Source organism: Halictus rubicundus, chromosome 10, assembly GCF_050948215.1.
Source record: "Halictus rubicundus isolate RS-2024b chromosome 10, iyHalRubi1_principal, whole genome shotgun sequence".
Classification (NCBI taxonomy): domain Eukaryota; kingdom Metazoa; phylum Arthropoda; class Insecta; order Hymenoptera; family Halictidae; genus Halictus; species Halictus rubicundus.
In genome coordinates, this window is record NC_135158.1 from 8,771,784 (window position 1) to 8,797,641 (window position 25,858).

The 25,858-nt window shown below is 44.3% G+C and overlaps 3 protein-coding genes and 1 non-coding gene across 8 annotated transcripts in view; 2 read left to right on the forward strand and 2 right to left on the reverse strand.

Annotated features, from left to right (window-relative positions):
• LOC143357788 (tubulin alpha-1 chain) overlaps positions 1–2,568 on the forward strand; it is a 40,059-nt gene extending 37,491 nt beyond the window's left edge. The window contains exons 2-5 of the mRNA XM_076794406.1: positions 384–600; positions 906–1,735; positions 1,965–2,128; positions 2,218–2,568. Of these exons, the coding sequence (XP_076650521.1) occupies positions 426–600; positions 906–1,735; positions 1,965–2,128; positions 2,218–2,347 (1,299 nt within the window). The 5' untranslated portion in view covers positions 384–425 and the 3' untranslated portion in view covers positions 2,348–2,568. The remainder of the gene's footprint in view (positions 1–383; positions 601–905; positions 1,736–1,964; positions 2,129–2,217) is intronic.
• A 936-nt stretch (positions 2,569–3,504) lies between these two features.
• Ics (ras suppressor protein 1) lies at positions 3,505–6,110 on the forward strand. Its single transcript, XM_076795426.1, has 8 exons — positions 3,505–3,740; positions 4,095–4,145; positions 4,221–4,341; positions 4,409–4,527; positions 4,600–4,682; positions 4,751–4,865; positions 4,922–5,054; positions 5,124–6,110. Exons 1-8 carry the CDS (start codon positions 3,596–3,598, stop codon positions 5,206–5,208), a joined length of 852 nt encoding a protein of 283 aa, XP_076651541.1. The 5' UTR covers positions 3,505–3,595; the 3' UTR covers positions 5,209–6,110.
• Trnas-gcu (transfer RNA serine (anticodon GCU)) lies at positions 5,891–5,972 on the reverse strand. The gene has a single exon. It is a non-coding gene; the product is annotated as a tRNA-Ser (tRNA).
• A 458-nt stretch (positions 6,111–6,568) lies between the features above and the next one.
• The window catches only part of Neur (E3 ubiquitin-protein ligase neur), a 98,938-nt gene continuing 79,648 nt past the window's right edge, over positions 6,569–25,858 (reverse strand). For 3 of the 5 annotated variants that reach the window (XM_076795455.1, XM_076795452.1, XM_076795454.1), the window contains exons 2-4: positions 19,322–19,488; positions 14,926–15,458; positions 6,569–14,114 (exon numbers count right to left, since the gene is read on the reverse strand). In XM_076795455.1, coding sequence (XP_076651570.1) covers positions 12,977–14,114; positions 14,926–15,458; positions 19,322–19,488 — 1,838 coding nt within the window. In that variant the 3' untranslated portion in view covers positions 6,569–12,976. Of the gene's footprint in view, positions 14,115–14,925; positions 15,459–19,321; positions 19,489–20,610; positions 21,039–25,858 lie in introns of those variants that run through there. The other 2 variants (XR_013082945.1, XM_076795453.1) reach the window with 2 other exon arrangements.

A 25,858-nucleotide genomic window follows, 5' to 3' on the forward strand; every position in this document is an offset into this window, starting at 1 on the left:
AAAAAAAAAAAATTTGCGTGCTCCGTTCCCCAGCAACGAAAACAAAATTCTTCAACAAAATAGCAATCGTTCAATTGGATTCATACGTCCGCTCCATCAACATCGTTTCATCTTCCCTTCCGTAAAATCTTGAACAACTCGCCAAAATGGTAATTAATCGTCTCCCACACTTTTACACTACAAACGCAAATATCTTACGCTCACATTTGCATAATTCAACGATCAGAATTTTCCAAAAATATGCCGGAAACGGATACACCATTCCTCGTCGAATCTCCACCGTTCTTAAGTCTAAACTAATCCAATTAAAAATTAAACTACAGCTTTTTTAGTTGTCCTTGCAAATGGAACAGACATTACAAAGATTTTTCTCAATTTGTTAGCGTGAAGTACTGTCAGTCCACATCGGCCAGGGCGGCGTCCAAATGGGAAATGCCTGCTGGGAATTGTACTGTCTGGAACACGGCATACAACCCGACGGCATGCTTCCTCCGCAAAGTTGCTCCAGCGACGATGGCTTCCAAACTTTCTTCAGCGAAACCGGCGGTGGAAAATACGTTCCGCGAGCTGTATTTTTGGATCTTGAACCAACAGTCATAGGTGAGCCTTCGAAAGGAAATTCTGTGAGCTGTGGGTCGGGTTTTCTCAATTTTTCAGTACGCTTCCGTATATCTTCTCAAACCTATGCTGTCTCTGCTATAAAGTACTATTTTCTACCTTTAATTTAAGCCCTCGAAAGTTCAAAAACTCCTACGGGAACATATTTTGAAATCAACTCGAAGAATCCCCTTAAATTTTTTCCATTTTTCAACGTACAATCAGTCCCAATGAATTGTTCAAGGAATTTGCATTAATCATTCCACGAATTTTTTCGAATTTCGTCGTTCACACCTAATTCTGTTTAGACGAAGTCCGCACTGGGACCTACCATCAACTGTTCCATCCCGAGCAGCTGATCTCTGGCAAAGAGGACGCCGCAAATAATTACGCGAGAGGTCACTATACCTTGGGAAAGGAGATCATCGAGCTTGTCCTGGACAGGATCCGCAAGATCGCGGACATGTGCAGCGGTCTTCAGGGTTTCTTGATCTTCCACGCATTCGGCGGCGGCACCGGCTCTGGGTTTACAAGCTTACTGATGGAACGACTATCGATGGACTATGGGAAAAAAGCTAAGCTGGAATTCGCCATCTACCCATCGCCACAGATATCCACCGCTGTTGTAGAACCTTACAACGCTATACTAACCACGCACACGACATTGGAACACTCTGATTGCGCGTTCCTCGTGGACAACGAAGCGATTTACGATATCTGCAGACGAAACTTGGACATCGAACGACCGACCTACACGAACTTGAACAGACTGATCGGACAGATCGTTTCCTCCATCACGGCCTCGTTGAGGTTCGACGGGGCCCTGAACGTTGACCTAACGGAGTTCCAGACGAACCTGGTACCCTATCCAAGGATTCATTTCCCTCTGGCGACGTACGCGCCCATAGTTTCCATCGAGAAGGCTTATCACGAGCAACTGACCGTCATGGAGCTGACTTCCTCCTGCTTCGAACCAGCCATGCAAATGGTCAAATGCAACCCCCATAGAGGGAAATATATGGCTTGTTGCTTGTTGTACAGAGGGGACGTGGTGCCCAAAGATGTTAACGCGTCCATTGCCACGATCAAAACGAAGAGGGCTATTCAGTTTGTGGATTGGTGCCCAACTGGGTTCAAGGTACTGCTTGGCTTCCTTGATAGTGTTAGTTTTTGATCGTTTGGGTCATGTAGATGCTTGTTTGAATTTTTATGGTAATTTGAGGGGGCAGATTTTTGTATCCACTTTTCTTCCGAAGCTTATTATCATTTTTAGCACCAGATCAATTTCTTGGGAATCTTGAAACATTTTTGGAGATTTGTTTAGGTGGTTTTGAACAGCTTTTGTAATTTAGCAATTTAATTTCCAGGTCGGTATCAATTACCAGCCACCAACCGTAGTGCCAGGAGGTGATCTGGCCAAAGTGCAAAGAGCAATGGCGATGCTTGCAAACACAACTGCGATTGCGGAGGCCTGGACGAGGCTGAACAGGAAGTTCGACTTGATGTTCGGAAAAAGAGCATTCGTTCATTGGTAGATTTTCATCCCTGATTTTTATAGTTGTAACTTTCATCTTTCGAACAGCAATGAAGATGATTGTCTCGTATTTGAATTATGCTCAGGTATGTTGCCGAAAGCATGGACGAAAGCGAATTCAACGAGGCCAGAGAAGATTTAGCTGCATTGGAGAAAGATTACGAAGAAGTTGGCATGGACTCGACAGACGCGGGCGAAGGTGAAGATGAAAATTAGATCTCATGTTATATTTTCTGACAAACTTTTTTTTTGTCGTTTAATGAGATCTGCCACGAGGGGCGAATTCATTCTGTACAACCTATACACGGTTTTGTTCCACTTTGTTTATACTTGTCCTTGTACATTGTTTTAGTATGAAATATTGTTTTCTTTTTTGACTTGTGTATGTACAGGTGTCAGCGCCTTTTTATAGTAAATAAATCTTTTTACTATTTTAATGTGCGATTCAATTTTTATCGAACTGGCGGTCGGGATTCGCGGCAAGAATCAATTATAACGGCAAAACGCCAGTGTTATGGGGAAAGTACATAGGCTGTGAAAACCATAAAATATGGGTAATTTAGGGCAGAATAAGTATTTTAATGGGACATGAATATTATCACAAAGAAAGGGAAATTGTATATTTAGTACGATTAAAATAGATTCCCGCCGTTTAATGTGACCAGCGGCGCGAATTATTTAGACGATTTAGTTCGGGCGCTCTACCGCTAGATGGCGAGGGCGTTTCTGTCCCCGTGAAATGCCTATTGTCGCAAAAACCATAACCGCGGGTAATTATGGGATTCTGATATATACGTTCGACGCGCTTTATCGCTACGAGCATTTTGATGCCAAGAACATCAATTTTGAACCACTGGTTTCCGAGATATTCAAAATTTTCTGAATTGGTGTTTTCAGGTTTCGTCGCTAGATGGCGCCACCATTCACTTTTGCGAAACAACATCACTATTTCAGTAAATATTTCATTTCTGAGCGAATTTTTACGGGGTTTTTTGCTTGATATCGATGCAGAAAGTTCTGCTGAACATTTCTGTGTGCTTGGAATACCATTTTTCAGGTTAAATAAGTTGTATTCTCTGTATGAATGGCGAGTGCGTTTTAGGGATGGGAAGAGGGATATAGGGAACTCTGCCCAAATAGAACAGTCAACATGAACTACATGTACAGAACTTGAGCACAGAAAATTAGTTTCCGTATCAGAAGAACGTATGATACTGTACAAACATGATTTAAATATACGCGCTGTGCATTTCTGGTTCGGTAACTGGCCGCTGGCGCCCTAAATCATTTCCTACGGTAAGTAGGATCTATCGGCAGAAAATTACACGGAACGAGAGATCTACGTAAATGTGAGATCCATGCCGATAGATAATATGAAAGAAGTGCGGCAAGTGAACATAGTCGCCGGAGGTGCGCGCATCTTTATTTAAAGCTCACTGACGTGTTGGTACAATTGCGCGCGCAATGAATCAAGCACCAGTCTCGTGTATTCCAGCCGGGAAGATGTCGAAGACGAAGAAAGTGCTCGACGAAGCCCGCGAGATCCAAAATCCGGAGCTGGATCTCGCGGACAAGGGTATCTCGTCGTTCGAGGAGATGTCCGGATTACGTGAGTCTTCCATATCATCATGCTACCCGCTTGTATCGCCAAATTAGGCAACTTGTCTTGACTGGTTTTTGGAGCGGATGGAAATCCGAGGAGGCCATTTGTCGCTTGTCCACGAGGTGGGCGTGTCGACGCATGCGCATCAATTTGTTTCAAAGAATAATAACAATTTGAAATATGGATGACAATGTCAACAATTCATTGTTTTTACTTATAAATTGATAAACGATGCGAATACTGTCATGAATATATCTCGATCACTGATCAATGCCTTAAACAGGATTGGCAGTATCTGTTGATCAATATACTTTTTTAGATTTTAGAAATACTTATTGTATCTTTATTTTTTTTTTTCAGTTAACATGATCAATATAACTAGATTGACTTTGAGCCACAATAAGATTCAAGGTAATTCTTTGCATTCCGAATGTTTATAAAAATTTGGTAACAATTGTTTTCATTTTATAAATTTTTAATCTGCAGCTGTACCTCCAGGCCTTGCCAATTTGGTCAATCTAGAGATTTTGAATCTTTTTAATAATCATATTACCGAACTTCCCATCTCCCTATCGCAGATGCCAAAGTTAAGAATTCTCAATGTTGGGTAAGCCCTTAACATCACACGAGCGTATCCAAAGATACTAGCATTACTACTTAGATCAATTTTGTAGAATGAACAGGTTGGATGTGCTTCCTCGAGGATTTGGTGCCTTTCCAGTGTTGGAGGTGCTAGACTTAACGTATAACAATCTTAATGAGCAAAATTTGCCTGGGAACTTTTTCATGATGGGTTAGTATTAAAAGCTTTTACTCTAGAAATAATCTTGTTGTAAGAGTAACATTGAATCATTTTTGTTTGTAGAAACATTGAGGGCACTCTACTTGGCTGACAATGACTTTGAATATCTACCACCTGAGATTGGACAGTTAAAGAATCTACAAATAGTAAGCCAAGAGTCAGTGTAACAAATAAAATATGTTTTATATACCACTTATTCAAATTTTTATTCTAGCTTGTATTAAGGGAGAATGATTTAGTAGAATTACCAAAAGAAATTGGGGAACTGGCACGATTGAGGGAGCTACATATCCAAGGAAACCGATTGACAGTGTTACCTCCTGAAATAGGTACAGCCCTATTATATTTTATTGAGTTTGATACTTACTTAAGAATGGTTTTGTAGGTAATCTGGATTTAGTGAGTAACAAAGCAGTATTCAGAATGGAGTTTAACCCATGGGTGACACCAATTGGTGATCAACTCCAAGTGGGCATATCTCATGTCATGGATTACATTCGATCTGAAACATATAAATAGTAAGTATTGCAAATCATTCATTCAGATGTGATAAACAATTTCAAATACGATATGTGTATTATTTTTAGCGTGTACAATCGGCATCAAGCCGCCAAAGGACCACCCCCACCGAGTGAAAACGACAAGAGTAAGAAAATATCGCGTGTCCGTTAAATTGAAACCAAAAAATAATTTACACGTAACATTTGATTGAAAATGATGATACACGGGCTATCTTAATTTACACACTGCCAGTAATCTCGAACGTCTAATACCTCAGAAACGAAAATGGTGCCTTCGCTAATGTACAATTAACACAGAAGCATACTTTTATCGCGCATTTGCAGTCTTGAAAAATAATATACACACCGTGTTATATTCTAGGAAAATGTAATATATTATTGTATTGTCTATGCTTGTTAAACAATATTTTTATAATGACTGGATAGCAAATAATTTATATATAATAAATTATATTTTAGAATAAAAGAGTTCTTCAAATTCAACAGTCGTTGGCATGTATGTTATGTCTTACTGTAACTTAATGTATTGGAGATTCACATTAATTTTTTTATTTTTTCGCATGGGCCTCTTTTATTTCACTCGTAGCAGTAACATTAATTATTCAATAACGAAGCCCTCATCTTGCACTATATTTTGGTTAATTGCGACACTAGAATATTTATATTTAATAGCTTTAATTTTACGATAAGTATAGTTGATCGTGGGTGATCTCCACGGTGTTCAACGTTTTAATTAATAACTGTACTTAAGAATGGAATAATTCTGAGTGTTACGCAAAAGAATTCATGATAATGGATTCAATATCATGATTTATTACAATGTAAAAAATAGTCGACGAGGATGGGATTCGAACCCACGCGTGCAGAGCACATTGGATTAGCAGTCCAACGCCTTAACCTCTCGGCCACCTCGTCCAATGATACACCTTGCAAAAATGCCCTTGGAACAGGGGTAACTACCCCCAATGAACCAAAAGAACCACTTCCACATAATAATATTATAAACATTTAAATCTTAAACGAGCAAAATAAATTAAACGATTTATTTTTAAATTCTTAACCCTATCGTTTTCTATCTACGAATCAATTTCACTGTATCAGCTGTATTTTTATGCGATAAAAACTAAATTATTGGCTCAATTCTGCAGAATTTGTACACTATTTTAAGTTTTTGTTTCAACACATTCCCACACAATATTCTAGCATGTAACACTTTTTCTTGTCTATGTACAGCGGACTTTCATTTAAGCTGTGTGCAGTTGATTTTTATATAAGCTTTATCATAAAATAAAATTGTGTGCTATCGAATGTTATCTTATCATTCGGCTGAACTGTTTCAAATTTTCAGTACTAATTCTACGAATCTTCAAACTGTATTACAAGTGAAATGGAACAGCCACAGAAACCTTAGCAATGAAATTTCCTTGGAATTAATTAGTCATGTACCATCAACGTCTACAGTTTCGCAGGGTTTGGTGAATGAAACCAGGACTCCGACGGCTTTATATAGATATTACAGGCTTTTTATTGTAGAACAGCACACGGCCGCATGAATTATATTACATATGTATAAATTTGTATCGGCATCTTTACAGTTAGCTTCACGGAGAGAACTCTTATCGCACATAGACTTCTTTCACATTTGATGGGGGAGGGTGTAGGGACAGGGATCATCACGTTATGCATCGTTTATACTGTGACGTTAACGGACAGCCACGCACGGTTTGATATGGAGAGACGCGCTTTTACGCAACCCCTTGTAGAAACTTTTCACCGAGACATCGCGCGCGCGTGCACGTTTTCAACCGGTTTTTAGTGTTTTGTGCGTATCGCGCCCGAGCGATGGAAGTACAACGAAAAAAGAAAAGAAAAAGGAGGAGGAAACAAAAAAACAAATGGTATACGAAACGACCAAAAAAAAAAAAAAAAATTCGCAGAACAATACGCACAAAGACGACTCAAGTGGGATGGGAGGGGAGGGGGCGTCTTCGCACGACAATCGATTTAAAGGGAATCTCGGGCTGCCAACGGTCCCTGATCAACTTCGTACTTGGGGAATACAAAGAATCGCGGTGAAAGGGCTGCGGAAGTGGAACAGCGATTACTGACAAAAGCAAAAACGTCGGTGCTTCCGGTGCCGGGGAGGTTTAGGGGCTCGTTACAATCGACCCGCTGAAACCTCGTTAAAACCCGGCACCGGAAGTGGCCGGTTCGATCGGTACACATCGATACACGGTGATGCTGACACGGAGACGACAATGATCTCGGGTTGACATCAACGAGAGCGTCCGCGCGCCGTTAGGGTCGCCATCGGAAGGGCCCTAACGTTTCCCGGTTGCGTCCATTCCCTTCGTAGAAAAATCGTTTGTCTTTTCGAAAATCGAACCTTCTTGTCTTTTTAAACATAGGGCGTGAGGCAGGGGGGAAGAACAGGCTCCGGAATTTCGCTTGACAATCTCTCATCGACGTCGAACGCGATTACAATAAATTCCTATCGGTAATAGCGTTTGTGTAATAAAGGATTCTTCTCCATTTTGCGCGCGCCTCGCGAGCGCGTCGCTTGTCGCGCGCGATAATTTGCAAATTAGCTTTCTTTTCATTTAAAACTTTGTATCTTTATAAAATCTTTCATCTCTCTTCTACCTTTCTCTCTCTCTCTCTCTCTCTCTCTCTCTCTCTCTCTCTCTCTCACTCTCATTCTCTCTTTTTCTCGCGTCCTCTCTCTCTCTCTCCCTCTCACGCTTTACCGCTTTTTTCTTTAAAATACCACCCTCTGTTTCTCTCTCTCTTCTTCTCTTGCTTATAAATCATTCTTCCTTATCTCATCATTTCTTTTTTGGATTGGCAGGCAAGTTAAAGCTGCCACTCGCTGGACTAGAGATTTTACTACTGCTTTATTGCGCATCCATTATTCTCTCTCGTTCTCTCTCTCTCTCTCTCTCTCTTTCTCTCTCTGTCGCTTCGTCCTCGTGTCCTCGGGAACCGATAGGAACATAGCGGTCCCAATTTCTCGACGATTTTCGTTCGTTCGAGGGATTCAACACTATTTTACACACTTTCTCTCTCACTCAATTTCTCTCTCTCTCTCTCTCTCTCTCTCTCTCTCTCTCTCTCTTTCTCTTCGTTTCCCTTTCCAGCGAATATCTCGCGAGCGTTTCCTCGAGCCGCGAAGAGTTTGCTTCAGCGGATGATCGGTTCGCAGGAGATCTGTTCGACAGCTCTTTTCTCTCGCCGTATGTGAAACTGGAACCGTAGCGCCGGAATTGGCGCACGAGCAACTATAATTAGGGTCAGACACCGCGAAACCACGAAAATCATAGAAAAATTTCAATCTTGACTGTCTCGCGATGCGTTCCACTTACGGGAAACTTTCGTTTAGCTTTAGTCTCTCACAGGCGAAATCGATTGACCACCTTTCTTCAAACTTTCTTACAATTTTCTGCCAAAACAACTTCATTGGCGCTTAAATTTTTCCAACTAACACTTTGCCTACTTATCAACCCTCGCAACACTTGCATAGAACAATCCTACGATAACGCCCATTTTTGCTTTACACTTTAAATCGATGAATTATTTTACAGTATGCAAAAGGTAAGCGGCTGAATTCTCACTCTGATTAACGCGCGAGGGTTAACATCAATGAGCTGTGTGCAAAGGAAGCTCATTAACTTTCTTTTAAATAGTAATTTCGGAACAAGTTGTTACGCTACATTAACTCTAAAAAGTTGTTTGAATTATCAATCGCTGTCGCTTCTGAACAATTTATCGAAGAATTCTCAACAGTTGATCTCTCATTTTAAAAAGACTATTAGAAAATCGTAAGCGAGGTGTTAAAATTTCCTTAACAGTTAGAACTCGACTGACAAACATTGAGAGAGCTTAAAAATTGAATGTTGCGGGGTTAATCGATTTGGCAAATGAACGGCTCCGTTTATCCCTCCGTTTTTGTTAAGCCAGAAGGAAGTTCGGCAGGTGATCTACGGATCGGTATCGATCGTGGTCGCAAGGTACTATCATTTGTGATTGGGCGCGATCAAATCAGCGACGTTAGTGAAATGAGTCCGTTGTTTCTCAGTTAAAAAGTCTTTTTATATTTTATACAAGCTTGTGACTCGACAGGTTTCAACAAAATCACCAATGTCCGATGATCTGGATTTACAAAATTCACAGAATTAATACTATAAGTTTCACTATTACCGTAAATACAAACATATTTATATTTTTTACACGATATCGTCCGGTGCCACCAGACTTAATGACTATGTCGCGCTAGCAACGTTTACTCTCAAAACACAAATGATGCTTGCCCCGTCGGTACACCCTCGGCGTGTTTCCACTCGCAAAAGATTAATTTCATCAACCCTTTGCAGTCCAAGCGAACGCGATTACGGCGTTTCTTCTCTCGTCGATACACTATCAGACTACCATCGATAGAAGAAGAAAGGAAAAAGAAACAAACTTAAAAAGTTCGAAAAAGCGACTGAGAAGACTCTCTCGGAGAGCTTTTTCCCCGACAGACTGCAAAGAGGATCGGAAGGATCGAAATTCGCTGCGTCGCGATTCCTGTCGAAAAAGGAGAAAACGAAAAACGAAAAAAAAAAAAAAGATAGAGGACTCGTAGAGACGCATCGGAGGCGGACCAGGTCGAGCGGGAATACTCGACGATTATCGGTGATCGATTTAGCGTAGATTTAGCTGGGCTCGCAGACATCTACCCGAACTATCGGTTGCTCGTTGTCCCCGTTTTCTTCACAAGGATTGCGCGAACGAACGCCTCTGGCAAGGCTCGACGGAGGGGAGGCATTGCATCAGGAGACGAACATCGGCCCAGGGCGATCTCCCCGTCGATCGATGAGAAAGCTCTCTCGGCGAGCAACACGTCCCGCGCGATCAGACTTTAGACGCGTCGTGTGAACGTTTTATTAAGGCACGGCCCCGAGAACGCTGGGTGGTGGTCTCCTCGTTTTTCGTCCTGAGGATCGCGGGCGGATCTCAGGATCGCCGTTCGAGGGCCGGTGAACGGGAAGAAGAAACACGTCGCCGGCCTTGGCACGTCTCGCTGTTGTACGAAAATAAAGTGATCTTAGAGCGGATCCTCGTTGGGTCGACAGGCCGCGAAACGAGCTCGCCGTCGGTCGTTCCGCGGCCGGACGTGTCTCGATTGTTTCACGTTACGATAGGGCAGTGACGACTCGTCCAGACGGATCGCAACTTGGCTCCACGGCGTTCGCGCCTGAACCACCACCATCACCGTGAACAGCCGCGAAGAGACGCTAGCAGGTTCTATAAATCGTTTTTAGTCCATAACAAATGAGGAGACCCTTGTCGCCGAGCGGCGTTGCAACCCTTCCGCGAGATAGCATCGAGCAAATATCTCCCATCGTTGGAAGCAAGATCCATCGATGGGAACATCTGGATCGAGTGGACGTGCTTACTAGAAGAACGTTTCCTGCGGGAAGGACGCAAACCGTTCGACTTCAGAGCCCCTCAAATAATTTCATCTTAGTCGTTAACACTGATAAAAGCCTCTAAACTTTGTCGCTGTCCCTTAAAACGCTACGCAAGCTAACATAGTAACTTTGCCTTGTACTCTTACGGTTAATACAGTTAGGAATCCAACATGGAGTCTGGGTCTACAGCAGCGTCTCGTCGCGGGCCGCGTCGGTGATGGTAATAGGTACGCGAGATTTCACATACTCCGTGGAGGGGGGGAACTTTAGGCGAATTCGGCGGCTATAAGATGAACTTGTGTGAGCGTGTTTGTTTCGCGAGTGTTTGTGAATGTGTGCTTGTCGTGCGTACGACGCGTTGCGATTTGACCTGGACAAGCCAACGGTTACATTCTGCTCGGTTATGAAACGGTAACGCTAAGTCTAAACGTATCAAAAACCATCGTCCTTTAAGGCTGGCTTGCGTGGAAAAGTGCGTCGCGTTCGCGTTCTATGGAACGTACGCAGAGCGGGAGGAGAATGTCGCGCCTTTTCTTTGGTAATACGTACGATTATTGTGTAGTCATTATATAAGATATACATGGCTACGAGTCGGCTCCGCGCTTTCGCCGAACGGCTTACAATTTATTTAATATCCAAGCGTTATTGTCGAAAGTAACAAACGAGAAGGACACGCGCATAAGTACGGCACACGGTCGCTCCGACCGCGAGAGCAACTCGAAAGTGGAAAAAGGACGATCGCAGACGAGATACGCGCGGACTTTTTGTTTTTCTTTCTTTCTCACTTCTTCGCATTTGCACGCCACAGTGATTATTTATCCGGCTATGATCGGTTTTCAAGAAACAATTATTGTCTGCCCGTGGATTCTCTTTTGCGCGCGCGTTTCCTAAACAATAAATAATTTCACTAGCATCCGTTATCCCTTTCGTTTCCTCGCCTACGCCGTCTATGTTACACAATTCGAATATAAAATATAAGACTGTACATTTGATCTAGGCAAATAAATACGATAACCTTGTGTGTGAGCAATCTCGCGCGAGCCACTACCGTTTTTTTTTCTTTTTCGTTTTTCTTTCCGAATTTCTCTTCCGTGTCGTTTCAATTCGACGGCGCCAAGTATCTCGTCTGCGAGAACAGAATCGAAGACAGCGGAAACCGAAAGAGTCTAATCTACGGGACGCCTTAGGCGTCTCACAAAGATTCGTGGGCCTACTTAATCACACGTTCGCATTAAATAATAAAAAGGAGCCACGCTAACAATCGAACTCCACCGAAATTCTCTCTCTCTCTCTCTCTCTCTCTCTCTCTCTCTCTCTCTCTCACTCTCTTTTTCTTTGTCGACAGAGTCCAGAGCTAAAACACAACGATAGCAAATCGTGCTCGCCCTAGCAACGTCTACCCTCTAGAAGAGTAATAATATAATGACCACTATTCGTGTAGAATAATTAATAATATCAATAAAAATGATAAAAATAATCGTATAACTAAAGGCTGAGAAATAGAGTAGCAGTAGTAAATCGTAATAATAGTAACGGTAATAGTAAATTGGCGATGGTAGCAATAATATATAATAATATATCGATTGTGAAAATATCTCAGATCAATGTTACTCTCCCTCTCTCTCTCTTTTCTTCGTCGCATTCATATCTCGCTTTCTCTCCCGCTCAGACACACTCGACTCTTTAAGTCTCTCTCCCGTGGTTTATCGGAAAGCTCACACCGGCCTACGTGATCCGTAGTCGCTCAACTGAAAATAGTCACTGTTGTGCTGCGTGTGTCGATGTACGTGAGAGTGTCCCGAGTGTATGTGTATGTCCTGCGTTAGTGGATCCTTCACACCAGTGTCTCACGACCGAGGACAGCGAATCGCCGACGACCGCCGGGTTCGGCTCCGCGGCAGGAGAAGAATGCCTCCGTGTTCTCGTTCGGAGGTTGGCATAAAAAACGGCTGGCAGTCGACAACAGCGAGGAGGCAATTCCATTGTCGTCCTATTGACATCGTAATTGACGAGAGTGTTCCAGCACTCGGGCGTCAGCTTCGCGCCCAATCATCACCGCCAACAATCCTGGAGAAAACGGTCGCCGACCTCCGCTGACCGTGTGTCGTCCAACAAATCAATCCCATTTAAAGGAAGAAAGAAAGAAAAAAGAAGAAACAATCGATAGAAGCCGCCCGGCGCCAGATGTCCGTCAGTGTCCGGTGTAGGTGGTACGAGGAGGAAAGATATATCGGCAGTGAAGAAGTAGTTGAGCTTGTCTTTGAAGAGTATCCTGCTACGCGTCCTGAGTTTCAGTTTTTTTCCTCTCGGAGACGAGAACACCCGAGAACCAAGAAGCAACCGGCGCGGCGTCACGCCGGGAACAATCACGGCGGAAGCGTTTGCCTAATCGCAGAGGAGTCAACAAATCGGGAGACAGACGTATCAGCCCTTGGAACTGTTCCTTCCGCGTAGAGCCCGCGCCTGCGTTCAAGATCTGTAGATACGGATCACGTCCTTGATCGGCGCTCTACAAAGTGGACAATGGCCGCCGCCTTTGCCGCACCACTGTTGGATGGCGCAGGGATGACACATGCACATGTGGCCGCACATGTACAGGACGCTGTCGATGCTTCTCTCGTAGCAGATCGAGCACTCGCTGGGTTGACCGGGTGTCGGTTGGAGACCTTCGCTCCATTGTTGCAGGTGCGAAGACGCCTGCGAGGTGAGCGTGCCGTCCAGACTTTGATAGTTGACGGGTTCCACGTACGTCGAGGAGCCTGTGCTGGCCATGGTACCCGTCAGAGGTGGCGACGACTGCCTGGAAGATCCTGGATGTGCAGTGGACGACGCGACTACGGTCGTTGGATGATGCGAAGAATGAAGGTTCCTGCGAACGGCGGAGGCATAGGTGGGCTGTGGCGTGGTCGAAGACGGGGTAGGGAAAGTCTGTGGCGGCAAGTTCACCACGAGGACAGTGCCGCCGCCCACGGCAGGCTTGAACTGAACCATCTCGGAGAATCTGGAGAGCTCGGTGGCGGCGTTGTTGAAGTTCGAGTGCTGTTGCTGTTGTTGTTGTTGTTGTTGCTGCTGCGTTTGTTGCTGTGTTTGCTGCTGCGGGACGATGGTCGCCGGGGAAGGATTGCTCTGCCTCGACCTGGGTGGAGACGTCGGCTTGCTGGCCAACATCCTCACCATCTGAGTGCTCCCGTAGACGTCCACGAACGCCCAGAGCTGCAGGCTCTGGTCCACGTGCATCACCACGTTCGGTGGACCGTCGTTTTTGCTCATCTGCACCTCGCCGAAATGAGTCACCGTGAACGCTATCTCGTCCTCCGGCTGAGGATTCGAGGCCACGTCTTTCGACACCACCCAGTACTCGGGACGATCCAAAAGGAGATCGCTGTCGTCCGGCAGGTCCTCCGCCGTCAGTCGGGCCGGATCGCAGGAGGTCAGGCCCAAAGCTAGAGCACCCACGTACATCGGCTCTGTCGAGAGGATCTGCACGACCAGACGCTCGCCCAGCATCAACGGCCGGCTCGTGAACACATAACCGTGACAGAACTCCGTGTCGGTGCGCGCTGCCACGCACTGCTGGTTGCTGAAGTAGATGTTCCTGCCACGAGTCCTGAAGAGAAACAGAAACGAGGAAGCGATTAGCGGACTGTCCATTGCGGAACGAGCAGCGGGAAAACCGGTGGCGGGGTTCTGCACGGCGACTCGACAGTGAAACGCGCAAAGTCTAATGGGACCAAACGAACGATCTTGAGGATTTTCGGTGAAGAGAGCTTCGTCTCGTGTTCGATGGAATTGTAATGTTTACTAAAGCCCTTTCCCGCGGAAGCAGCCAGCCAATTAATGCGGACACGATAATCAATTGTAATGGACTCCCGTGGGAAAAGCTTGTTAGTATTCGATACAGCCGGCGCCGGTTAGAATTAGCTGGACGTGTGAAGGACACTGGCGTCAGCTGACCGACATACTGTGACGGGAAGCGATTATAACTGTACGTTGTGTTAATAACTGATAATGATTGGGGTTAGAAGACGTTAAGTGGAGAAATTTGGTGGCTAACCCTATACAGGCTGTACCGAAGATTTCTGAAGAACGTTGTTTAAAAATCATTGACGTAAGGGGTGATTTCTGAGGAACATCAGTTGACAACCAGATGAGTAATTGAAGATTGCAAGGGGATTGAAAGGATGACAGTTTAATATTAACATAGAATGACACAGAAAATTGTAGAAGTAATTATAGCAAAAACGGGAGCTGTTTCGGTAGCTCTTTGGGATAGCCAATCCAGCGTAAAGGGTTAATATTTAGACTAGAACGTCGGGAATCAGTCTAAGTCACCGGTGCAGGCCACGAAAGCGGTTCTCGTAAATCCCGATAATCCTGTGCCGAGGAGACAAAAGGGATTACAGAGAGTAGTTACTCACGGGTGGAAGGGTAACTGCCTGAAGACGACACCGGGAGGCTGAAACCTGAGCGCGGGTAGTTCAACATCGACGTCATGGATCGACAAGTTATGCATGGTCGGGACAACCGACTCCATGGCCGACTGCCTGCTGTGCTGCGTGTTGTCCTCGTTGCTATGCTCGGCGCCTCTTCTGATATTGTTGAAGTGTTGTCTGTTCGGATCGACGAACTCGATAGCGGTGCTGTTACCGTACACGTCGATGATAGCCCACAACGGGCCGCGGGTCTCCACGCCGCTGAAGAATAACCCTTTTTCCTCGCCGTTGACGCCGAAATGCACATCGCCGGCCGACGTGACATAGTAAAACAGAACCGTGTCCCTCTCGGCTAACCTCTCGGCCAGAGCCTTCGCCCAGTAACCGGGTTTGTTCGTCAGGTCCGGACAGGCGTACCTTGGCAGGCCGTTCCTCAGGTTGATCGGGTCGTTGCTCGTGAAACCGAACCGTATTACTCCGCTCCAGTTGTCCGAGATCTCGAGGAATTTGATGCAGACCTGCCGGCAGACAGAGAGAGAAACATCATTAATATCTAACCCTATGTCGCGTGTCAATTTAATCGGAACATAATTGGAAACGATCGGAACATGCTGACGGTACAGGTGATCCAGTTTAATTGGATTTAATTGGATTGTATGGACCCTGAAGACATTCAAGCTTTTCTTTTACAATTCCCTTCTTGACCTAGTTCTTTGAGATCAATATCGATCCACCTTTTTCTATTGAAGTTCTCGTTAGTCGATTTTCTTTTAGACATTTTTTGACTTGCTTCTTCTCCGAGACTTGATTCTCTTGTTAGGGACTCAACTTGGAGTTTAAAGGTGACAGAGGTGAAAAAAATAATTGAGGAGATTAATGGCTGACAGAGCAGAACAATCTTCTCTAGGTCCCCCGTCCGTGGCCTACAAATTCACCATGAGAATTCTTCTAATGGGGACTTGAGCTACCTAAACACATTGACCTCGCGTTCCCAGAACTCCTTAGCTGAAATCTAACGTTCTCGTATACCTAACGCCTGCTGACCTCGCCGCTTATAATCAAAATTGAATGCTTCGATGTTGGCGGGTAACATTTGTTATACGGAATTGAATCACAATTCGTTCTTCTCCTTTTCAATTGAGGGAACAGTGGGCTTCCTTTTGGTCACGTTTTCCAGTCGAAGTCGTACAATTCGTAATAAAGTGAGAAATTGTTAAAATTGTGAGAGCTAATCGACGGGGTGAAGCGTATCGCGAACTTTCAGAAGAGATTTTGCATTGAACGATCGGTCGAGATCGTGAGGAATGGACGGGCATTTCGAGAGAGAGAGAGAGAGAGAGAGAGAGAGAGAGAGAGAGAGAGAGAGAGAGAGAGAGAAGTGAATTTCCAACGATCACGAGAGTCCCGCAACGAGACACCAGCGTCACGCGAATATTGATCGCGCCGTTGCATAATTTGAGCCCGGTGGTCTATGGGTGTCGACTCAGAGTCGAGGAATTAAATCAATCATCATATTTCTGAGAAACGAGCGGGGCTCCCCCTTCTCAGTCTCTCCTCGCGTATGAATACTACCACAATTCCACTGGAAGAACATTATTACACACTTTCAGAACAATCACTTTCGAATCTAAAATAAAATAAATAAGATAAAACAATGCGAATCACGGAGGAAATATATAAACTATTTCGGCGGAAATGAAATGCAGTTTTTCGCGGTGGAGACCTCATCACTTTTAAAGTGGGGAATCCCGGAGTTTGTGTGTTCGAGAGATGACGACATACTGCCGCGAACTTTTGGCGATTTCGCGGCTGAAAAACGCTGTTTTCGCTACCAAGCTCGGCCACGTTATACATCACGGGACGAAACGTGACGGAAATCCCAAAGGCGATAGTTCACCGTGGGGAAACGGGTTGCGAAATATCGGGTTTACGTCGGACAATGTTCCTTTTCGTAGAACGGAATGTCTTTACCCGCGGCTTTGTCTTTTGGAACAGCTGTTTTTACGGCCGGTGGCCGGCCACGGAACGTCGGGACGACACGAATGGCCGATTCGTCGACGATTCGAGGGAGAGACTGGAACTCGAGACAATGGGATCGGTGGTTTCAACGAAACTTCCCGAGGAAACTGTTTTCTCGTCGACGTGATGCTTTCTCATCCCTAAACCAAACAAATTACAACTGACTTAATCATTCTCACATCCAACTCCGAGTGCCCACCTCTGAAAAAAACCGCATCGAATTTACAACAAATTGGAAGCAAAACAAAACTCTCCATAATGGGCTTCGATACGTTGGAAATAATACGACAAGAGTTCTAAATTCTTCTATTGTTTCTGCTATATTGTCATCGCCGTAAGGTTTATAAAAATAAATTGCAATTGACTTAAGAGTTTCTAATCAGAGTGCTCTCTTCTGAACGGAAAAATCGTACTCGGTGTTCTTATAAAATTTCTATCGTTATTTCTATACATTAACACTACGTTTACGCTAAAACCGACTATTTCGCACTTCTCTATAAAATTAACAAGAACGCGCTACCCGCATTTTTAGCAATATTTTCAAAATAATATATACCCGAAGAAATAAATTTGCTAAATAATTTCTCACGTATGCGTCCTTGGAATCTCAACGATTTTAAGTTAAAAATATTAGAATCCGTCAAGAGGAAAAATAGAAGCAAACGGAGCCCCACAATCCCAGCAAAAAGTAACATTTCGGAATACCGGTATTCCCACGCGTAGAAAGTATACAAACATCCGCAATAATTCCCTATTACGACCATCATCGTCTCGCATCTGTTGAATATGCAAACGGCTGGTAACACCCACGAACAATTATCGAATGCTTCGAAAATGATTTACAGCTTGCTTCGCAAACTTGCCAAACCCATGGAACCGTCTCCGATCGAGCAAAACGGATGCACTTGCACTCGCAGAGAGTCCTCAAGCCGTTGCGGAAGACAATCGACGTGGTATCTCCACCCGTCGGTCCCGAAAGGTCGGGGGAGCCTAAGTAAGTTTCCAAGTTATGCCAATAAAAGCCCACGGTGATAGATCGGCGATCGGGATCGTTCCTCGCGGATGATGAAAATCTGATCCCAAGGTGTTTAGTGAAATCCACAAGGAACCTTCGGATGCCTCGCCCACGCTCTCTCGACAATTCTCTATCGGTGGGAGAGAGCGAGAAGGAGGGAGGAGGCTAGAAAGAGAGAGAGAGAGAGAGAGAGAGAGAGAGAGAGAGAGAGAGAGAAGATGAAAGGAGAGCGGCACACGCCGGTTGCTACGCAGTCTATCCGCGGACGAGTAAGTTGGGTATGGACAGTGGTTGTCGGCCGACGAAACCACATGTACGCTAAACCGTCGGCCCACGTGAGCGAGATGGCTGGCCTCTTCAGGGTCGGCCACGGTTTACTAGACAGGGAATGCAAATGACGACGACGACGACGGCGGCGGCGTCGTCGAGTGGAACAAGAGTCACCCGATTCTCACAATTAAGCGCCGCTCTAGCGTATACGATTTGCCAGGCGACAGGCGGGAAACGAGGAAACGCGGAAAAATGCGAGGTGTTTTTTGCGACGTTCTCTCCGGCAACGCTTTCCATCGTCGGACAAAACAACTTCGGTACTTCGAGCCGATTAATTATTCTGACGCGATCGGGAATTCGTAATTAGACCTGATGCAGACTCTTTACCGAACGCCTCTCTCTTTTTATGAAATCTTTTTTAACGTCGCACCAGTGTATATGTGCCATTTGCGCGGAAGAATCTTCGGGTCGATTCTACTTTCTGAATTATTCGGAACAGCGATTTTCCGAAATCCTTCAGTGAAAAGTAAAGATTTCTTTTAGGATTACGTCTTTTGAACACTGTAGCCAGTATAAGACCTTCTCCCGACGGGAAGGACACGGATACAAGTTCTATGAAGAATTTATTTGCAATAAACTAGGTAGGAATATTGCCCGTGGAAACTGCTAGATCCACAGTCGAAATGATTCTGACAAAATGCGCGGAGGACGAGGATCCGGTGTCGCCAGTTGAGGGGAGGGAGCGCGAATTGAGGGGAAAAAGGTGGAAGTGGAAATTAGAGTGGGGGAACGAGTCCCGATCTGGCGACACTGCGAGGATCAAGAAAAGATCCCCTCCCCTAACGATTTCCTACGGAGTGGGGGTGTCGCAGGCGAGTCGCCCGCGCGAACGACCTTGAATAAACTATGAGTGGGCCCCGGGATATAAACAGAGGGTCGCGAATAGTTAAACTAAACTAAGATAGTTACGGATGTCTAAACGATCGTTTTCCCTATCCCCCAGGCTACTTTTTAAATTGTGTTTATGAAAAATTGAATTAATTGTTGGTGACTCTGGTCTGAATAAACGAATGTTACCTTTTCACCGACTCGAACAGGTCTCGCACTGAACGTGACACCCTTGCAGAAGCTTTCGTGTCTTCTGGCGATGGTCCCGCCATTGCAGAGTCTGATATTGTCACCATGAACTTGATGGAACGTCAATGGTGGTAGATTGTTGGTACCTGCACTGGATGATCTTGGTGCTGCAACAATTAAGAGAGCCACACGTTAATAATATTCGAAAATTTCCTAAATCAAGGAAAAACAACTTCTGAGACTCGATTTATTTCAGGCGGTTTTTATACATTTTTTTTTTTATAAATTCATAAATCTTAGGAAATACTCTTCACTGTTCTCGATCGAATTCAAAGTTTTAACAGCGCAAATAAATTATACAATTCGTAGCAAACTTTCTACACTCTGCTGTCTTCGCTTTCGATGTCCGACCTCGAGTTCGTAAATTATGCTTCGTCTATAAACTAATCTAAGAAATCTGAATTATTTAAAGCATGACCGACCAAAACCTATTTCATACTGAACCGAGAGGTCCGCTTCTAGGAATCTGGAAAAGGATCCGTGGGACCAGGTCAATTCAGGGACCAAGCTTCTATCAAATTACCCAATTTTCACCGAAAATTCCTCGTCGATAATTAATGCTCGACTGGACAAGATTGTTCGATCCTTCGGTGGTAAGTTATTGAATGATTCCAAAAATTTATATCTCCAGAGACCGAAAGAGTAATTCTAGAAAATGGTGGGGCCTATATACAATGGATAATAATAAAATTGTTATTTTAAAATATAAGTGATTCTGAGACCTGAATTCTAACAGGGTGACCCAAAGGCCACTGGACCATTTGAAATTCGAATTTGTGTGCAAAAGAATAAATATGAATTTTTAAAAAATGAAAGGGTTGTTCCACGTTAAGATGGTCTAGTGATCTAGCCACCCTGATAACTCTAGAACAGGTTTAATAAAAATCGAGCAGCAGTGAGACATTTTTAGCTTGAAACTCTTCGGTTCCAAAGGATAACAATTAAATCCTATGAGTCAGTGCACGACGACGTCAGACACAGATTCGGTTGTTTTGGGGAACGTAAACGGAGTCTTTGGGTCACGGATGAAAACTCGTGGAAGGAAAGTAACTCGCGAGCTGGGAAATTCCTCCGAGTCAGCCGCGAAACAAAAGCCGCGGAAGAGAAAGAGAGGGATGCAAGAAGACTGATATCCATGCAAGACGGAAAGAGAAAGAGAGAAAGAGAGGGAGAGAGAGAGAGAGAAAGGAAAGATGGAATTCGATCGAGAAACTGAAATGCAAAACCACCTCTCGAAGCAGCTCGAGCGTTTCCACTTCGGTATTTCATAACTCCAGCCTGCCGGGCCGGAATGCGGGAATACAGCCAGGAAATTCCCAGGGTGCAATCGGGATCTGTGTGCGACGAGGACACCATGTCGGATTTTCAACCCCCGATTTCTACCAGACAACCAACCCCCTTTCTGTTTTAAACCGATTAGAACTTTGAGAGCAATCGTTCTTTCAGGAGATCGTTCCTTCGAGAGATCCTTCTTTCAACCCTTATCTTAAGGGTGATTTAAAATGATTTTATTCACTGACGTGCTTTATGTAAGAAATATTGTTCCCCTTTATTGTATATCGTTCGACAACAGTTTACGAAAATGAACAGAGATGTCTTTTTATCGATTCAATCGAGTGCACTTTTGAGGAGAATAATTTCTTTTAATCTGTTTCCGGGCGTATAATTGTTTCAGCGAACGAAAATCTGTTTTTACAAAATTGACTGAGCGATACAGTTCGGTTCTTGTAATTTTGTGACACTTTTAGGCACCGTTGATTTGCACAACGAAGATAAATTTATTATGCGGACTTAACGGTTGAGGAAGTTGATAAATCTCAATTAGGCCTGTGGCGTGTCGGAGATAATGTTTTATCTATTTCCTCCAACATCTATCTAATTAAATTATATATATATATATATATATGAACTGCACAACAAGAAGCTGGAAGTGATACGAAATAAATAACACTATTTTATACCGGCAATTATTCTTAAACTTGACCAATTGTAATCTGAAAATAATGCACGATCGAAATGAACCAATAGCCTTCAAATAAATTTTACCAAAATAAACAAAAAATCGACTTTTTAAATAAAACCGTTTATCAACAACAATATTCCTCGAACCGTATAATCACAAGAAAGATGATTAAAAATAAAAATAAATCCAAAAAAGAAAGACACAAGGTACCAAAACTGTCCGAAAGAACACAATCACTATCCCAGACAATAGCAGGTAGAAACAGGTTCACTGGGAACTGTCAGAACGTACGAACAAATGGAAAATGTGTAAAAACTATCGATAAAAATCGAAAGCTCGTAGAGGATGCAAGAAAGAGGAAACGATTGCAGGTGAAGAACGATCGAACAGAAGAAAAAAAAAGAACAATCGCGAAAAGCTCTGCCTATGGATCACAACCGTCACTCGCGACAGTCCAGTTCCGACTGACTATCGATATGCGAGGCCGGCGGTGGTATCGCAGTCGATATCGTACGTGCGCCACGCACCGGAAACCGCACATTCGGTGGCGGAAGCGGCCGCAACAGAAGGCGCGTCGCGTTCCGAGGCGAGCACCGCTTTCTCCGCGAGCGGATGCGCCCCGAAACCGCCTTGAACAATGCCCGGCAACAGGAAGCAACTCGATAGCGAGGTCGTCCGAGACTTCTGCAGGCTTCGGCCATTTCCTTTCGGCTCGCGATTGGCAGCACTGCGTGCAACGACTTTTCCCAAGCCGACAGAACGCGTCCCACCTCGATAAAGACGAGCCAGCAAGAAATGGTCCCTCTCCACAAGCTTTGATTTTGGAGCAATTGCACAGGATTGTTATCCTTTGGCGCTGAAGACCTATATCTGTACTGCGAATTTTTATAGTAATTTAATTTAGAGGGATTCTTGCAATCGTTTAGTTTTAGAACTCAATTTTAGAGGAACTTTCAAGTTTAAATTAATTTTATAATTTTTACGGTAGATTAATTTAGAGGAATTCCTGCGCATGAAAAATACAAATTGTCTGCACTTGTGAGGAGCCAAGTAGAAATTTCTTCGATTCTTTCGTAATTTTGGTAAGATGAGAACGCTACATGGACCTTCTTAAATCCTTTCGTTAAATCTCACCTGTTGATTTTTCAGAATCATAAATTTATCATAAATATGTATGACCCGCAGTCTAGATATATATCGTACACAGCGAAATGAAATTGAAAGACCAGTTTTTGCTAGGAACTTGTATGAATTTCCAGTTTTATCAAAAGAGTGGCCGTCGTTTTCCTGTTTCCGGTCCAGATCCCAAACGGCCGAACGTGAGAAAGAAACACCCTTGTTTTCATTCGGGCCGCGACCAATCCGCTAACGAGCCGAAACCGCGTTGGCTACCGCGAGCGTCGATCAACCAAGGCAGTCACGATCTATGGATCGTTGGGGAAAAATCCACGCGGACGATAGGTTTCTCACGGTCCGGCTAAGGCGCGTATTACGAACCAGTCGTCCGCGATTGTAATTTTTAATCCATCCGTCACCCTGACCGAACGATTTCGTTTTTTTTTTGTTTCACGGGAACGTGTACCGTTAGCGCCACGTTCTCTCGATCTCTTAGCGAAGAGATCTGTTCGTTCGAAGGGAATTTGTCGATCCGAAGGGTTTGTAATAACCGCGTGGAACGATCGCGTGCACTCTTCGGACCGCGTCCAGCCGTTTCTTCCGTTTTTTCCCGTCGTCCAAGCTCTGTTTCGTGGGTATATCGAATATCGGTCAGTTTCGATGAGAAACCTTGATTTCGTTTTCAGTCGACTCCTTCCGCCGCGCCCTTTCTTCCGCTGATTGCTGCCATTTTGTTGCCGATTATTCCTTCTCGGAAGTCCCGTGAATTTCGTTTACGACTCCGCGAACCCTTCGCCGTTGCAATCATTTAATTTCTTTTCCTATCGCGCCGTGTAATTTCGCCCCGTTATTGCACGATGACTTTTCTTTCGGCGAAATCGTAGCTCTCCGAGGCCCGTATTATATTTCTCAACAGTTTGAAATTCTGTTCGCGAAAGATACCCGTTTCCGACTCGGATGGAAAAAAAAAGCCAGAAATCCGGACGACTCGCTTCCGGTTAATAAGGATCCCATTGTTTCAGGCATTCGCGTGATCCCACGAGTCTTAATTTCATAGATCCCTATCTGTTCGTGTCGCGTCAGGCACACAATGGCGTACAGTTAATTTTAATTATGCATGCGATCGATCTTCTCGCTTTTAGAGACACTGTCCTCGATTTTTACCGTCGAAAATATTCGATTCGACCGATACGCTTCCGGCTAATGACCGTTTCACAGCCGAGTCACGAACGCTCAATTTTTCATGCCTGCTCGACCGAATCGCGCGGATTTACCAATCAAGAAAAGTCGTTTTTGCTCGGCAATTGCGTCACCGGCTTTGTAACTGTTCGCCTATTCGTTTATGAGTCAGGCGACTGCGATTTAAAACCGGGTTGATGGTACACCTTGACGCAAAAGCACCGGAAGCGGCTTCAATAATTTTTTATCAGTGCACTGCTACCGGCTCAAATAGTAATAGACTCCCATTTTTTAAAATTGCCTTCCATAAATCAGAACAAAATCCTAAAAAATAATCCTATCAGTCCTCACGCCAAATAGTTGCACCAAAAGATCCTCCGTGCTATTTTCAACGATTTTCGTTTCATACTGGAATTAAGGGTCTTTTTTGGCGCAGACTCGATGAGTATCAAATTCCGATACAATCACAGAGAAATAAAGAATTCTAGGGCTGATGCAAATGTCTTTTTCGTGTTTCACGATTTGGCGAATGCTCGCAACGCGTAGAAATGCGCGGCATAGCGGTGAATCGTAGGAGCAGGATGTTTCCCATCGTCGTCAAGGATCGTGAAAATCGCAATCGTCAGAGGTCGGTGTCGATTCGGCCTCCGTAATGACGCGTCTCGGAGATGATTTTCTGGCGAAGGAACCACCCCCATCGCCGGCAGATGGCAATCGCCAGGGGTAAATGGAATCACGGTTCGTTTGATGGGACAACGAACGAGAACGGCGCAGCGCAACGGTACACATCGGAAGATTCCCACGGTGAATCGCGCGCGGCATTATGAACCGCGCCGAGGAAACCGCGTCGAGGAAATGCGCCTCGGCGTGGATAATCGCCGAGGACTTCCAAGGATGACTTCTCGTCACCGGAGAACGATCGAGCATAGATCGAGGAACGATCGGGCAGGAACAATTGACGGGCGCCGTGAAATCAACCGGGCCCCGCTCGAACTGATACCGATTGTCAATTGTGTTGCTCGATTCGATACGTTGAATCGGTAAACTTGGACATTGATCCTCTTCAAAAATCATCGTCTCCTCCTTGATTCTAATTTTTTCATTCCTCGAAGAGAAAACCACCGAACTCCTTCCGAACGAATTTGTTTAGACATCGTTGTATTAATTTTCATTCTGTTCGTCAGAATATGTGGAAACAAAGCTGTAACTTGACCTTGTTCATTCTCAAGCGCGCTCCTCAAAAATAATAAATTTTTAGTTAATATTCCTTTTCCTTTTGTAGTCTAAAATTTTCATAATCTCGTGGCGCGAACAGACATGTCAGATTACAGTGAAGAAGTACGAAATTTTGTTGGTAGAACGTACAATGAATTATATTAATGTTTTTTGAGAATGCGTAATTGCATTATAGAAATTATAGAAGAAAATGGAATAATTATCAATTTCATACGGATTAACAAATCCAAAATGATGAATATGAATATTTAAGGCGTCCGTTATTAACGATGAAATGATTTAAATTAGACGTACGTTGTTTAATGTAATAAAGAAGTGAGGCAGCAGCAAGGCACAGCCGTATCAAACGATCGTAAATCGTGCCGAAATTGGATCATCGATCAGCTGGCTGCTCCAAGAAGCCGCTTTGACGATCGAGCGCCGAGGTCGCGATCGATCATCGCGTACCTGCCCTCTCGACCTCGACCACTATCGATCCCGATGATCGACGCGGGAACGCGAACACCGTTAATAAGCGTTACACACGCCTAGCCGGCGATTAATGTATCACTTTATACACATCCGGCGAATCTCGAGTGATTCAATGTGAGCGATTTGTTTAAAAAAATTCTGGAGATACCAGATACGAGGAGTATGAATAGTAAGATCGATTCAGAAACCGGTGTAACGGCGAGAACGTTTAAATGGTTGTTAATTGGACGCACTGCGGTCAGGCCGAGTTACAAACCGAAACCGCAATGGCGGTTTGCTATCGACTTCGCGATAGTTTTAGCTCGAAAAGAAAGTGTTTGCGACGAGGAAGTATTTTTCGCGTCTGCGGTTTAATTTATCTGCTATTACATTAATAGAACAGTGTGATTCCTTTCCCCATCTGTTTTCGAAATTTGCCCTCAACGAGTCACGTGAAACAATAAAGATTCATTTATTAGATACTCACAAATTAAGTCACGGTTTGATTCCCCGATTCACCAAGCAAATGACAT

Coding starts and splice junctions, on each gene's coding strand:
- Ics (XM_076795426.1), top strand. CDS start 3,596: ATGAATCAAGCACCAGTCTCGTGTATTCCAGCCGGGAAGATGTCGAAG. Junction 3,741..4,094: donor CGAGGAGATGTCCGGATTAC/GTGAGTCTTCCA, acceptor TTTTTTTTTCAG/TTAACATGATCAATATAACT. Junction 4,866..4,921: donor AGTGTTACCTCCTGAAATAG/GTACAGCCCTAT, acceptor ATGGTTTTGTAG/GTAATCTGGATTTAGTGAGT.